Source organism: Nicrophorus vespilloides, unplaced genomic scaffold, assembly GCF_001412225.1.
Source record: "Nicrophorus vespilloides isolate i.1.1-1 unplaced genomic scaffold, Nicve_v1.0, whole genome shotgun sequence".
In the NCBI taxonomy this organism is placed as follows: domain Eukaryota; kingdom Metazoa; phylum Arthropoda; class Insecta; order Coleoptera; family Silphidae; genus Nicrophorus; species Nicrophorus vespilloides.
The window spans coordinates 213014-229518 of NW_017099531.1; the positions used below are offsets into that span (position 1 = coordinate 213014).

General features: G+C 33.6%; 1 protein-coding gene across 2 annotated transcripts in view; it reads right to left on the reverse strand.

The window, feature by feature from the left end:
* Positions 1–487: 487 nt before the first annotated feature.
* Positions 488–16505, reverse strand: part of LOC108564669 — a 16522-nt gene continuing 504 nt past the window's right edge. The window contains exons 2-17 of one of the 2 annotated variants that reach the window (XM_017923756.1): positions 10941–11021; positions 10720–10873; positions 9480–9625; positions 9284–9406; positions 8426–8652; positions 8167–8292; positions 7984–8107; positions 7347–7788; positions 6551–7255; positions 6029–6188; positions 4588–5042; positions 4149–4529; positions 2349–2657; positions 2079–2231; positions 1851–1982; positions 488–1607 (exon numbers count right to left, since the gene is read on the reverse strand). In XM_017923756.1, the coding sequence (XP_017779245.1) occupies positions 1281–1607; positions 1851–1982; positions 2079–2231; positions 2349–2657; positions 4149–4529; positions 4588–5042; positions 6029–6188; positions 6551–7255; positions 7347–7788; positions 7984–8107; positions 8167–8292; positions 8426–8652; positions 9284–9406; positions 9480–9625; positions 10720–10873; positions 10941–11021 (4045 nt within the window). In that variant the 3' untranslated portion in view covers positions 488–1280. The remainder of the gene's footprint in view (positions 1608–1850; positions 1983–2078; positions 2232–2348; positions 2658–4148; positions 4530–4587; positions 5043–6028; positions 6189–6550; positions 7256–7346; positions 7789–7983; positions 8108–8166; positions 8293–8425; positions 8653–9283; positions 9407–9479; positions 9626–10719; positions 10874–10940; positions 11022–16505) is intronic. The other variant, XM_017923757.1, reaches the window with a different exon arrangement.

Consider the following 16505-nt stretch of genomic DNA (forward strand, 5'->3'; position numbering starts at 1 on the left):
TGGAATATATCCAATAATGTTATTTATTAAGAAACGTACATCTCCACAATACGCACAGTAATCGTACAATAGTGATAAAAGTATTTGTATTATAATTATCTCCTCTCAAAAATTTGGCAATCATACAAATATGTACTATATTAAACAACAATAAATATGAATCCAGAAACAAGTATGACGATGATGAGATTGAACAACATTTCAAATAAAGACATGCGATAAATTTTCTTAATATATTATATATATATAATTTTGTGTTTTCCTTTTTTTTTTGTCAATAAATAATTTACACATTAATATAACATCTTCTATAGAATATAAACCACGCTAAATATTTTCAATTTTTAATAAGCATCTAATATATTTTTATATATATATATATATAATTTTTTTTTTAAATATAAATTTCAAACGTCTTTAAAATATATTTACATACGCTATATGATACGTATAGTTTTATTCAATATTTTTTTTTTTCTGCTAATGAAGTAAATTATTGTTTTGGAAGAATTTATTACATAATTATGATGATGATAATGATGATGATGGAAATGTGGCGTTATGTGTTTATAAGGTACAGTGGTGGATAAATATTTGCGCAATTTATTTCAATTGCGAGAAGTCTGTATATGATCATTATAATTTCGTTATTTGGGTTTACTTTTATAATTGTTCCCGAAGTATTTAACGTTAAATTGCATGCAGCGAGTTACATCGTCCGATCGATGCTCGCTGTTATTTACAAAACTACCTTGTTCATCAAGCGACAGTATTGCTGATATTTGGCTTCTTTCTATTTATTTATTTGTTTGTTTGTTATTTGTAAACTTATGAAAAAATGAGAAATGTATCATCAGCGCATAATTTCGTTCAACTACATAGTACATATTGCGATAAACGATATAATATTATTATATAATATATAATCAACTTTGAGCATTGTTTACAGAATCTTTGCATATAACTAAAAGGATAATAGATACCTTTCATATTACACACGCATATTACATTTTATGTTTATAACATTCTTTTTTAAAAAGATATGGCAGTGTTATTGCAATGCGATTCCCAGGGCCAGCCTAAGATCTTACCTATTCGTTACATTTAACTTTTATTTATTTATTTGTTTTTATTAATATTATTATTATTAATAATATTTGTAATGTAGATATAATTAAAGTTGTTTTGTTGAAACTAATAAATATCACATACACAATACGATTAATTAAGTCTAGAGTTCGGTTGTATACTGAAGCTTGCGCATCTGAATGCCCTCCATCCTACGCTTCTACATCACTGAAATTCACTTTAGTCGGCGTTCTTTGTAGGGCTGTATGCTGTGCTGTATCGATGATGGGCTCAGAGGACGCGGCTATTGAAAGAGTCAACGGTTTCATCTTCAAAGGATGCCCATTTAATTTAAGGTCGGCGCGGGCCATAGATGTCGAAGAATCCTTGAAATCGCGACTGGAACTCGGGCTCACAGCAGGCTTGTGGCTGCTCTCCCTATTTAACTTACTTTTGCTAGTGACCTGATCACGCAATGCCATTTGATAAGCCAGCTCGAACGCCTGTCCCAATGTTAGGATGATGTCCGTCGCCTGCTCCTAAACAATATCATGTAATGCAAACTATTAACAATAAATTAATTATATAAAAAGAACATAATTAATAACATTTTCTAAAGCTGCCAATGTTTTATATTCATACATAATTAGTCCTAACCAAATAGAAATAAAAAGCAATTAATTATTAAAGTTTTTATATAACAAAATTGCAAAATAAATGTTGAAATAACATAAATTAATAAAATTACAATTGAATAAAAGTACTTCTTTTGCGCGACTTACTGCGGTGTCTGTGGAGAAGACGTGGCAATAATAATCGGTTTGATCTTTAGTGATGTATGCAAAGTAGGAACGCGCCTCAGGATCTTGGCACGCACAATTGATATTCCTGATCTCGTGTTCGCAGATGCAACACTAAAATTTAATAAAAAAAAAACAACACACGTCGAACGTGCATTCAATAAGGATGTAGTAAACCATAACACCGTCAGTCCTCGTCAATCTACTCACTTGCGTATCGGAATCGATGAACTTCAAACCCCTATAAGAGATAGTCAAGATTATTTCCTGTACGCTCTTCTCGTTCGACTTGCGTATCTTGGCGATCGATTTCTTCGTCGACTCGTTCCCCTTAAATTCCTTAATCACAGTGGAACCCAGATACTGGAGAAAAATAATAATAATAATAATAGAAATAACAGAAAATATAGTTTTTTGTATTATTATTTTCATGATGATGAATGTGGGGTAGCGATTGTTAAGAAAATGGAAAGCACGTACGTTGACTGTATACTTGACGACTCCGGTGATTAATAAAATGGGTTGGTGTCTCCACTGCGCTTTTATGGAGTTGCTTCCACCTACGAAGATCTCTGATTGAGCACTCTTTTCCTCCGTTGGTTCATTCTTCGGCTGAGCGGAAACCGGAGGCGGCGGAGCTGGCCGGGATTTCTTGTGACGATGTCGAATCGTCCCCGTTCCCGTACCAATAACAACCCCTGTTCCCTGACCGGCGGTGTTAGCAGATGTCGTGTCGGCGTTCACGGATGGCGATCGCATTTCAGATTTGAATTGTTGAATGTTAGTTTTCTATAAATATTTACAAAAAAAAAACAACAACCTAGAGAGACAAACAGTGTAGGAGAATGAGAGGAAAAAAATCGGGGGTTCGAGGGTAATTAAAAAGTTTGATGATAGCACCGGGTTATTGTAGAAGGTGTATATACATGTGTGTACTAGTACTAGTGTGTGTATGTGGATGCGCAGGGATAGATGTAGATGCGATGGGCATGTAACCCAGAGGCTCAGCGATGCGAGAATTATGTGCATAATACGGTGCTGTGAACAGGCGCCATAGTGCGATTGGGATGTCAATTCCAGCGTAAATTGTGTAGTAATTTGCATGTATTTCACCGCACGTCGGCTACAGGGGTGGCGGTGGAGGTGAAGGAGGGAGCAGAGAGCGAGACAGAAGTGAAAAACGCCGGTATCTTATTTATAACATCCCATAGCGTCAAGTTGCCGCACTTATAGCATGCACTAACTACACTGACTGGACGGACGCGACTCCTGATACTTCATCTGCAGATCCACACTAATTGATACGGCTCGAACCATTGGATGAGAAAATGCCTGCATGTAAATCAATGCGCAATCTAACAGATTTGATTACCAAATTACATACACTAGAACACAGGCTGTCTCGTTAGTAATTGCGGTCTTGGCATCAAACTACACATTCGAGATGCTGAGGTCAAATCAAAAACTACAATTACCATACGAAAATTCTATATCCCAGATATATTAATGAGACAACTCAAAGATAGAAACATATAATAAGTGCCTAAACAATGGTGTAAAAACGTGAAACTCAAAAGTTGTCGGGAAATTTTAAAACATTTTTCTTTTTTTGAAAAATATCTACTTGATTTATGCACGAATTAGATAATTATATATTTTACTATGAACGACGATATTTTATTGTTTTCATCTACTGAGTGCTGATGTTTGGCAAATATGGATTTTTTGTTTCTATTCTAAAGTAAATTTCAGTTCAAAACGTAATTTCGTATTTCATGAGCAAATGCGTTAAGAATAATTGAAATCTTTAATCAATAGTTAATAATTAACAAACATTTTTATAAATTTCCGGGAAATTATTTTGAAATATCAGGGAAATGCTATATCTTTTAATTTTAAAAACTTAATTTCTTAGTTTTCATGATGATCAATTTAAATAAATTTGTGTGCAACTAAAAGATTTTAAAAACGAAACGTATTTCAAAAAATTACACGATGGTATAGATAATATATTCTAGTAGCAACTTCTACATGCTTTTGACGAAGCAAAATTATTTATGTTACAGGCAGGGTAGGGAAAAGTAGCCCGATGGGAAATATGCACGAAATCGGATCATCACAGATCCTGGTGTAAATTATTCGCTGCTCACGGGCGTATAAAATCGGACACATTTACAAATTACTTAATCCGTTTAAAAAAAAATAACCATGCTTATACAATATGTACATTTTCAAATAGAAAATCTAATCATTTTAGATATAAATTTAAAAATAACTAACCTGAACGTTCGTATCGGAATTGATATCTTCGAGTTTGGGTCCCGTAGAAATGTGCTCTCCGCTGCTGACGCTCATTAAAATCCTCTTCCTATGACCAACCTTCTCTATATCCAATACCGCCGACAATTCAACATCCCAGATCCTTTTGACGCGTTCCATGTCGAGGTATAAATGCTTAGCGAACGTCTCGGAATATTGCTCCAAGTGTATCCTCTTCAACCATCCATCCACCGTTTCCTTACTCTCATTAATATTGTTATTGCACGATCCCCGCTCATTGATCTTCACCGGCAATTGCTTACAACCGTCCAATATGATTCGTCGTTCCAACTCGCTCGATATCCCCATGTCTTTCAAATCGTTGTCATCGAGTACTTCGTTCTGTAATTGCGTTCATAATAACTGTTCAAACCCCCCCACAGAAACACACAGAGCTTACCAAAAAATTAACATCATCGAACCCATTAATTGCGAAGAGACCACCGTAATCCATCATCTCCAAACTTTGCAACCAAGACTCTATGGTCATCGGACTCTCATTCAGACTACTGCGCGAACAGTTCAGACTCATTAGTCTGTTTTGGAATTCCTTCTCGAGCTCCGCAACAAACACCGATTCGCGCACAATACCCGACCCAAACGATGCCATAATTTCTTGTATCTTCGCCCACTCCTCCTGCTCATCAAATGGACTTAAAGTAGCGACCTTATTTTCCTTATTCTCCAACTCCTTGTCCGAACCGGACGAGTTGCTACCAGACTTTTCGCTGCTCTTGATACTTTCGCTGCCGTTGTCGTAAACGCGTTTAAGTTTCTTCAAAGTCTTCGGGCGCTCTAGCAACTGCTTATTCGAATTGATGTTCTCCAATACTTTGGTCGAGCCTTTAATTAAACCTGTTTGCGTATACAGAAATATATATGTATATATATATATATATTATGCAGCGTTTAATTCATTACCAGTATTAATTAATTACATTTTCAACTATGATTGCATTTAAAGAATAAACAAAATTTGTTTGCGGTGCGCTAATGAAACTACACACAGAATGTAATTAAAATAGAAATTAATTAACTCTCACATTTATAATATATGATCGGAATTTAACTGCGTGCGTTTCAATGTATGTGCGCGTTTACTTTTATTGGACGGATTTTGAAATCATATTCAGTTTCATAAATAGAACAAAGAGATTTGAAGTGGGTATATGATGTGTGCGTCTGTACAACGAGTGTGTGTGTGTGTATGTGTTGCAGAGAAGGAGAAAGAACAAATGAATAATAGAGAGGGAGCGAGAACACAGGGGATGCTGCCAGAGTATGAGAAAGAGTGAGGGAGACAAAAAAATTATAAAGCGAATTCTAATTTTAATCAAGGGAGAGTCTACGGAGCGAGAAAAACCAACAGAAAAAGTAAACAAGAATGAAACAACGAGATGTAATAACATGCAAAACAAACTCTGGCTTACTGATTAATTTTACTTTAGACGATGCCAGCCAGTTTCATTCCACATAATACGGAAAATAACGTAAATTCCTTTCGTGTATCGCACATATGTTGAATTAATTGCTTTTATACTAATTCACTCACATTCATCCATCATTCTCAGTCTACCTCATTTATTAATGACTTAAATATGTTTTTGAAATTTCCGTAGTCTCATCTATAATACGTACAAATTATACTCATTTTAACAGAAAGAGCACTAAGTTAATTGACTATTTCGTTTTTTTTTTTAATTAAAAGTTATTATTTAAAAGAAAAATATAAATATTAAAAATTACTATAACTTTCAATATAAAATTTGTTTATTATTTAAACTTTGATGCAGTGATGATAGCAAAGAAGATTGTTTTTATATATTATTGTATACAATTACCTGCGAATGGGGCATCCGAGTGATATTCCTCGACAACGTTATCGACGCTTTTATCCGAGAGTGAAACACTGCTGGAAAAGCTGCCGCTTGATTCGTCGCACATTAATAAATATTCATCCTCCGTTTCCGTCTCCATATCCTTTGATCTTCTTTTGTACTCCTGGGCAATTTTATATTAAACCATATTTACGCCAAAGCAAATAACGCTCGTGCAAATCATAGCAACAACAACAAAAAGAACGGAAAAGGAACGAGGGCATCATCATCATCATCATATTCAGAGTGAAACGACGACGAAATAAATAGAACCTGACTTTACAAGAATTAAATCAAAAGAAAACTACAGGTCGTATATAATAAAATTATATTAAATAATAATAATAGTAATATAAATTATATTTGTATATATATATATTTAAGAAATAAAATAATAAACAAAAACAACATAAATTGTAAAAGAAAACTGAGACTGCCAAAAAAGAAAACGGTGCTTTTCCATGCAAATTTTCTCTACAAACTTACCTGACTTAAAGGTCTAATACTTTCATGTATAAATGCTTCTGCTTGTAACGCCGATGGCGGCGGATGGTCTGGAGTTGGGGGCTGCTGATAATGCGTCGGACTTAACGGAGTACTATTGGTGATTACCATTTTCTTAATGGTTCTATCTTTTTCATCGTCATCCGAATAACTATCCCTGATCATAATGTACGCGTTTGAGATGAACGTGTTTTCGGGAATGGAAGAGCCCGCCGTCTTGATGTCTCCTAGACGCCTTGGAAGTTCATATTCCTCGTAAACATTCTGGTTGTGCTTATCGAAGCCTGGATGCCTCCTCAATTTCCTGCGCGGATTCTGCTGCTTGATGAGCATGTTCTCATAAACAGATGTTATTGCAACTGGTTCTTTTGACCGGCTCGCGTCGAGATCCTCGCTCTTCCCTCTGTGCAATTCTTTCGACGATGGTTTCTCTTCATCATCTAAATTGATATTGAACACGCTGTTCATTTCTACGTACTGATCGACGCTTCGTCCATGCACCATTCGTTCCCTGCGAGTCTCCTGCTCGAGATCATTGATATTGTTTTGGCTTCGAGTACCGGAATGGGATAAGTATAAATATTCGTATGCATTGTTGCTGTAGCATTCTGCGGAAGATGACATGGTTTGCAGGTGCGTCGGAGAGACGGACAGATTTCGTCTCGGTGGCTTTTTTGGCGGCGTTGGCTATAACATTATTATTATTATTATTATTATATATATATGTAAGACGAACGCATCGAGGGAGGATTTGTTTTTCCCACTTTTATTTATTTACCGAGACTTTAGTGTTGGAGCTGCTGGGACTGTGTCCCCCTCGTGCATTATTCATGGGCATGTAGAGTGGCGGAGCGCCAATACTGTCCGATCGCCTCGGATAGCCAGTGCTCGAGGTGGTAGACGACAGACTTAGACAGTCCACGTCTCCGCGATTGTACAAATATATATCATCCGAATGGACGCTAGAGTCCATGAATGCCTTCGGAGCACAATGTATTTGATATAAGCTATTATCCGATTCCCTAGAACAATGAACATAGCTCGATACAACGGAGCTGAGCCGATCGGTACTTTTCTCTAATTGTAATTGCTCACTAAATGAAAACGCGATGCTATCCAATGCCGGCGTTGAAGCGTTTAGCTCATGCAATGAGTGCATTTTGATTGATTTCCGCGTCCTTCGTTTCGGAGGCAAACTTCTGTACAGAAATTCGCGTAGCCTAAAACATGCAGTTATTTTGTGTTTTCTTTCGCAAAGCCGTGCACATGGAGCCAATAACAACAACAACAACAAAAAACCCTCAAGAGATTTTGTTATGAAAATCGTAAAAATAGATGAAAACTGAAGGGCTAAACTACTACTGCTACTTCGCTTCCCATTACGTGCACTAGTTGTACTACTTAAAGGTTCTTACATTGATGTGGCCGACGTTCCGGATATTCTGCGATCTTCGACGCAGTCAACGGATCTAGCTTGTCTGTGGAAATCCCATCGGTGTGGAGATGAGCCTGGCGACGGATCCGTGGTTACGGATCGACCTAGTAAGATTTGACACAGATGTGAGAAAAACGCAAACGTATTTAACACCAAGAAATACCCCTTGAGCACGGCCGAACGTTTTCATATGGACTTCCCAAATCCGAATCCATATTGGGGATCGACGGGAACGGCTGTGTAAAACTTTCACCATCCGAGTCCACGTAATGTCGCATTTTCTTATATCCTAAAAATTAATCCGCATAAAAATATAAAATGAAAATATAAATAAAAATAATGACTGAGCTGTTAAGAATATGAAGCGGTGTTCCTATTAATTTGTGATATGTAATTAGTGTTTGATGTTGAACAAGGCTTACGTTTCAAAAGTGCCATGATCTCTTGCGTCGCCTGCGCTGGAAATTGGCTCAGCAGATCCTTAACAGTGTAATTGTGAGCGTCTTTTATGTGCAGATCGACACCGTATTCCAGCAGCGTCTTAACTACTTCAAATTTCCCGCAAAGTGCGGCCTCGTGGAGTGCCGTTCCCGCCGGTGTCAAAATGTTAACGTCTAAACCTGAACGTAAAAGGACTTCGACGACTACCCTGTAAATAAATCACACAACCAAATTCAATTTTGGTCTTTTATCCCACTAAAGTAGAATTACTTAGCTTTAAAAGCTTTTCAAATATAAATTTAAATGTATCCTTAATTACAACTAACTAACTAACTACTACCATTCGTCAAGATTATCATGGCATTATAAATTTTGAATATAATCAGAATTAAATTCTTAGTGTATATTTATGCGACCGCACGAATATTGACTAGGATTGCAATGCGTGTGCATAGGTGTGTACATAATAAACAATCTGTTGCATAGAAACCAATCCTCGTGGTACACTACCTACTACTGCCCGCTCTTGCATCAGAATTAACGCTGTGGTGCGAATATACTCTCGATAATTCACCGAGCACGATGCTATAAGGGCGTTATCCATAACTGGTGTAATTAATTAATGGCCATCGGTCTGTTAATTAATTTGCACGTTAGACGAAACCGTTATAAATATATGTCAACGCTTTTAAATCTGGTATACACATTCGATAGATACATACGAATTTTATTAAAGTAATAAAAATGAAAATGTGGATAATAAAACTAGAATTAAACTTTTATAATAACATTTTTCAGTAATTTTAATTAGAATTAAATATTAGTAATGTGTTACTTACTTGTGACCATTTCTGCTTGCTAAATGCAATGGAGTGTGCGGAAACTTTGTGCCCGGAATGAACCTTTGCATCTGTTGTATCAAGAAGGGGTGTCGTCGAACTAGCAATTCGACGGTCTCTAATCTAATAATATGTAAGTAACAGAAGCAAACAGTAGATAGATGGAATGGAGACGGTGCAATTATTCCAGATTTACCTTCCATATTGAGCAGCAAGATCCAAAGCATTCTCGCCTCGACTATTCCTAATAGCTGGGTCACATCCGTGCTCCAATAAGACCGCCACGACTGCCGTGTGGCCGTATTGAGCTGCACAATGAAGGGCAGTCTCGTCGTCCTTTGACTGCAAAAGAAAAGATCGGAACGTAGGAAATAAAGAAAGAATGAAAGGAAGCAGCAAGGAGTGCAGCTCCTCGCAAAAAGTTATAATTATGTAAGTTTGAAGAAACTCCTGAGTTTCGGATGTATATAAAATATATATATATACAATTTCCATTAAGAAAAACAAAACTGGATATAAGCTGGTTAAAAGCATAAACAGAGGGATAGGGAAAACGGAGTTGTGCAAAGTTTAGTTTTAAATTTTAAATAGGCAACTCGTCTGTCAGCAGCAGCTTTAGAGAATCCGTCAAGCCGAAGCTGCAAGTGGCACATTGCATCCGAATTAGGGCACGGTCCAGTGATGTTGGCGTGGAATTGAAAAGATCATGGCAAGTTTGCATTCGAAAAGAGTTTTCGGTGTGTACGCGCGCGTCCCGAGTCAGAGGGAGAAAAGGGCGAGAGGGATGATGAACAAAAAAAACAAACAGTGACAAACGACCGACGCGATGTGCCTTTTATGCGCCAACCAACCAACCACCCACCCTCCATCCAAAACCATACAAAATATCTACCTTTACGTAAAATAATAATAATAATAATTAACATGATATTTTTAGTATTATGTAATTTATTATTTTTATATAGAGAAGAGAGCGGGATTTTGTGGAGAAAATGAAAGGACTTTCTGGACGAGGCCTGTAAGTAATTGCTAGTTTAGATGATCAAGTTAATTTGTATACTTGATCGTTATCGTTATTGCCCAGAAAGAGGGATCGGAAAAGTGTGGTACGCGCCGTTTGTTCACTTTGATTTTTGGGGCTGTCCCCCACATGTATGACGGGGGGTTATTACTGCAAGTAATGGGAACGCACATTGTGCGCTAATTAAGATACTGAATGCCATTGACATGGTCGGTCTCGGTCAAAAGGTTGCTCAAGTGGCGAACCTGAAAGGGACATGCATCAAGCCTTGTCTATCTCTCTCTCTCATACACACACCGAGCATACCCATTCAAATTGGATCGCAAACGACTTTGATTTATTACCCGATAAACAGTCGTTGATCCATATCGCGCACACACATACAGAGAAGACGAATCTCTACTACTCTACTTACCTTTAAATTAACATCACAATAGGAATGACCGCTCAGCATCAACCTTACGATATCCACGTTGCCTGACCATGCGGCCAAGTGCAGAGGGCTCGAACCTTTCGAATCGACGATATTCGTCAGCGCATCGTGCTCTAATAATAATCGCACAATATCCCTACAAATTTATATTCGTATTGAAACAGTGACTGATTATTATTGACTGGTTTCTTTATATTGCTTACTTGTGACCATTCAGGGCTGCATGGTGAAGGGATGAGAATCCACTGCTATCCCTGACGTTGACGCCCGGTCCTCGACGTAAACTGTAACAAGTGACATAAACCACTTAGTTCAAGGAGTCGATCAATAAATACGGCAATAAAAGAAGATTATTACATTCTTCCCTAATCTATATTTTGACACATGACAAATAAAGAAGGGTTTTGTGAAACTTAGGGAAGAATACTTGAATTCTAAAGCCAATAATAACGAAAACGTCGCCTTTATTTGTACACTTATGTATTTATTCGTTCATATTGATGATATAAACGAAATACATTATAATGCAATGGAAACACAAATATAAATACAATAAATTGTACTTTTGATTTCTTAAATAAAATAAAATCAAAGAAGTGCCGATTAGTAATATTTAGTGACAACACTAGAGTCGTAATTTAAATTTGGAATTATGTAACCAACCAAACTTGGAATAGTTCTCAAATTACGTTAAGAAATTGATAATAATAATAAATAAAGTAATGGAAGAAACCATTCGACAGGTTGCTGCTCTTGCAATATTTGAGCAGTTCCAAACGAAACAACAACTGCTGAGCAGCTTCTCATTTGATATTCAAAGCAGTCACCGGGTAATTTCATCTTCTGAAAACATCACGAGTACATTTAGTGCTACCAAAAGAGATTTGCACGTAACGCTATTTTAAACAGTTTTTAGTATACTTTTAGCAATTTCCATAATACTAAAACAGCTTAAGAAATAATTAATATTTATTTCGTATTACTTACTACATGGAATATTGATGGATTTTCCAAATAAATAATTAAGAAATCTCCTAACAAATAGAAAAATTAATTTATTTAGACCAAGTTCGACAATATTTTAAAAACCATTACATACAAATGTGTAAATATTTTTAATTTGTATTAACAATTAAATATTCAGCAATAATTCGCATAGTGCGGGTAATCTGTTCCACCTATTTGAAACCGGACTAATCGAGGAATTAAGTACGTGCAAAAATAATATATTTAACATAATAAACAAGACTAATAATCAAGTTCGACAAAATGCTTACCGACAGATTGAAATGTATGTTATGCATTTACATGTACTAGACATTATTTTTTTTGTGTATAATTTATGAGACAAAGTATACCGAAAATAAAATGAAAAAGTATAAGCTACAGTGGCTGCTGGCATCCACAAAGTTATCGATGTTTATAAATACATGCATTAGTATCTCATCTGATCGTATGAGAGTTAATCAGTTCATCCTAAAGGTTAAATGAGACATAAGTGTTAGGGCAGGCAGGGTGTGGTGTGGTGTGGTGAACAGGAAGCATTGCCGCTTCATGTTGGTAGGGTTGCATGCAGAGTGAACTTGTATCGATCGATGAGGAATACATTTTCCCTTTTATAAAATCACCGTACATATGATGGCATTATATGCACTCGTGGCGTGAAGCAATTTAATATGCACATTACCCAACATACACAAACAACAATAAAAGTATAACACGGAAAAGAGTGTCATATGAACAACAACAACAACGACGACAAAAAAAAACCACATACATTCATTCGTTTGATTGTCATAACACTATTGTGTCATTGTTTATTCGTAATCATTTTCATCGGAGCAGCTTTCATCTTCATTGGGGAAAAAAAATGCGGAGCATGCAACAAAAATTTGTGGACCATAGAAATAAATAATAATGAAATTTACATGCCAAATGCATATCAATATGTAACATGTGTTTGTGGCAAATAAAAAAAATGCCTAGTTAAACAATTACTAATAATTTACACATTTGCAATTTAATGCAATAATGCAATATTTTTCTTTTTTAGAAACTGCATAAAAATAAACTTTGTTAATTTATACTAAATTAATTTGTAAAATTAGTTATTATTCATTTTGTTTATTCATCTGTAAGATAAGATAATCCATCAATAATAAAGTTATAAATGCAAGGAAAATGTGACTTTTTTTTAGAACAAAAATAATATAACAAATACTTCATATTCGGAGGAGATTGAGGAGGAACAATTGAGTTAAAATACAATTGCTATACTATTTATATATGAAACTACACTCATTTACTGTGACACTTTAATGAAATATGTTCTGATTTATTGAAAATGGATCGATTGAAACCTACATTTCGTTCCTATTGTATAGTTGCCAAGTAAGTAAAACACAGAGCCAATAGCCATGATGATTTACAAAAAGTACAACTAACAATTAGAGAATTCTAGTATTCTATTATGAAATTCACCATTAATGAATGCAATAAAAAATCTATAATAATATTTATGAAAGTCAGTGTTCTTATATGAAATATAATAAATGAATGTAAAATATTAGTAAACTACAGATTATAAGTGAAATTATAATGAAATGAACAAATAACAAAAAAATGTACATTTGCATATTAATTTAAACATAATTTAAGAATAAATTATACTAAAATGTTAGTATTAAGATGAGCATATCACAATTTCACTAATAAGTCAAAAATAGACTCAATAATTGAGAAATTTGATTAACATTAATTTCTTAATAAAAAACGATAATTACGATTTATTTATACTTTATATGAGTTTATATTTGATAATAGAGCGAAAATACATACGGTCAATATCATATTGCAATGATTCATGCATTTTCATAGTAACAATTAATTGTGATAATTAATTTATTTAGTATTTAACAGTAAAATAAGAACAGTTGTAATAAGAACTTATAAAAAAATGTGTATTTTGTTCATTAAATGAAATAATAGGAAAATAAAATGTCATAAAGTTGAAAGGCACATTGAAACGTGCAAATCGGTACAAAAATAATAATAATAAAAATACGAAACAAAACCAAACGAGCAACATTCAATAATAAAATAGCGCATGGTGAATATGTGCACATAACATGTGAGAATAAAACTGTGAACAAAATCACAATAAATAAAAACGATTAAATTATTTAAAACAAATACATTCCGAGTGGCGGTTGATTTATTGATTTCATTTGTTTTTAACCAATTTATTTACATAATTTTATTGTTCGCAATATTTCACATCTACACGCTTTATTTTATTCATTTATTTTTATTTTATTTTGTTTTTTCATAGCAATCCATTTTAATTTTATTTTATTTTGCGAACGCGATTCGCCACAAAAATGTTTTATATTTATAAAATATAATTCCCATTGAATGCGTTGTAATAAAATAAAAATTGCGATGCAAAATATAATAATAGGGAACCGAGAGAGAGAGAAAAAAGAAAAAACAAAACATATTGGAAAAAATAATATATGTATACAATGCATGCGTTTTATTGATTTTGAATAATTTTCAATTGCTTCATTAAAAAAAGAATCTTTATGTATAAATTACCGAAACAAATTGTCAATTTCTTTAATAGTTTGTCTTACATATTGTTATTTTTATTTATTGAAATTTTCTTTTCAGATTTCATTTCAGTTCCCTTCTTTTTCCAAATCTGAAGAAATTAATACAACATTGAATGTTTGAGACTGAACTAATTGACGACTTTAAAAATGCAGAAAATGTGATCATTTATGTCTAAAAAAATATTTTTATTTTGATCAATTAAAATTTAGTTTATTTTGAAATTTTTAAACCGTGAATCCGCACTGATTGGTAATCGGTTATGTCAAAATACCGGATGTTTGAAACAAGACTAATCGAGGACTTGACTGTATAAAGAAGAAAAAAGAACACTAATTTATATATTAAAACATATTTTTTGTACTAATTAAAATTTAGTTTGTTTTGAAATTTTCAAATCTGACTATGAGAAGTACAGCTGTATTTATTTCTGGATATACATAAAATTGTCAATAATATTTATAGAACTTAAAATATGAATTAAAAACTTTAATTTAAAATACACGAATTATAACAATAAAAATAAATAATTATGGATATTTTATTATAAATTAAATGTTATTTTTTAATAAAAATATAATGTTAATTGAGCTAAAGCCCATCACGAAATTGTGTCAGACAATGCGTGGGTGTTGCACATTAATATTTTTCGTAGAAGGTGCGTAATAGCAGACCTTTTTAACGGTCAAAAATTCCTCGACGAGCAAGGCTAATTAGTTCATTTTAAGGTCCTTGTGGGAGAATTAAATATGAAACAGAATGACGTGTATCATAAGAGAGCAACGTGCTCACAGCCGCACGAGACATATTTTTAAATAAATTATCTTAAATAGATAATAAGTACATAAAATCTAGCTTAAACCCAAATTGATTATTAAAGATCTCTTGATTACTAAAGTAACATATTTATTATTCTATTTTACTGTAACTACAAGAATTTAAAAGTAGATTACTACAATTTAAGTGTATCAAACATGTTGCTATGCGAAGTTAGGAATTCGCAGAATATTTGTGGTTTGCTGACACGCGTGATATCATTTATGAGAATTGAAATTAGAGTACTTCGCGTTCGAATAATAACAACTGCTTTCAAGAAATTTCTCAAAATGCACAAACAAACTCAAATTTATCACATATGCTTCAAATTAAACAGTACAAAACATTATTCATATAACATTTAATTATCAAAGTTTTATTTTAAAAATTATTGATAAAATGTAGACGAAATTTCAGTAACATTATCTAATTAGCATTATCATTTGTGGTGAAGAAAATAAAATCATGATTTGTTATCAAAGTTAATGATGATTCAATACCACTTGTATGGTTACTATAAGAAACAATATCAGTAAAATGTAAAAATATCAAAAGGAAACAAATAGATAAACTCATTATATTATATGTAGCAACAAACTTGTTGATTTTAGGAACATAAATGAAAGGTAGAATTTTGTGGAAAATCGATATCTACGTTTCTATTAACAGACGGAATACTATAAAGAAGGGGAAGTATCAGTCAGTATCACTGGCTATTGGAATAAATGTCATCTATTTGTGAGTTTGGATGTGCAACAGATGATTTTTCTTTATATAATATATCCATTTATAGAAAACGAATAGATTTTGTTTTGTTATTTATGGTCGTGATTCATATACATTATTTATAATTGTACAGTTGTAATAATTCAGCAATAAAAAATATTATACATTATCATTAATATTTTGTGTAATTTATATGCACATTTACTGTGAATCAGTTGAAACAAGCATTTATAAATAAAGCTTGTTTACTAATTTTACTTATGTTATGTGTCATGGGTTTTGTTCGAAGAAAATGATTACATAAACAACAATAAATAACATTATTCAATGAAATATATAAATTGCGCAAAGTTGTTATAAACTAATGAGGATAAATTTGATTTAAATGAGATTTTAATATGAATTTAAGGTTGAAGAAGATCATCATTAAGTGTTGCAACTGAAGTCAAAGATCTCTAAAGCTTTATCATATTTGTGTAGCGCGTTTACAGATGTGCATCGATAAATATTTGTTAACAACGCGTATATCAACAGATAAAAAGTCGTTGCTTATTTGAAGAACTACAGAGTCAGAATGAAAATGCTACGAATGTAACACTGATGACTTAAACATG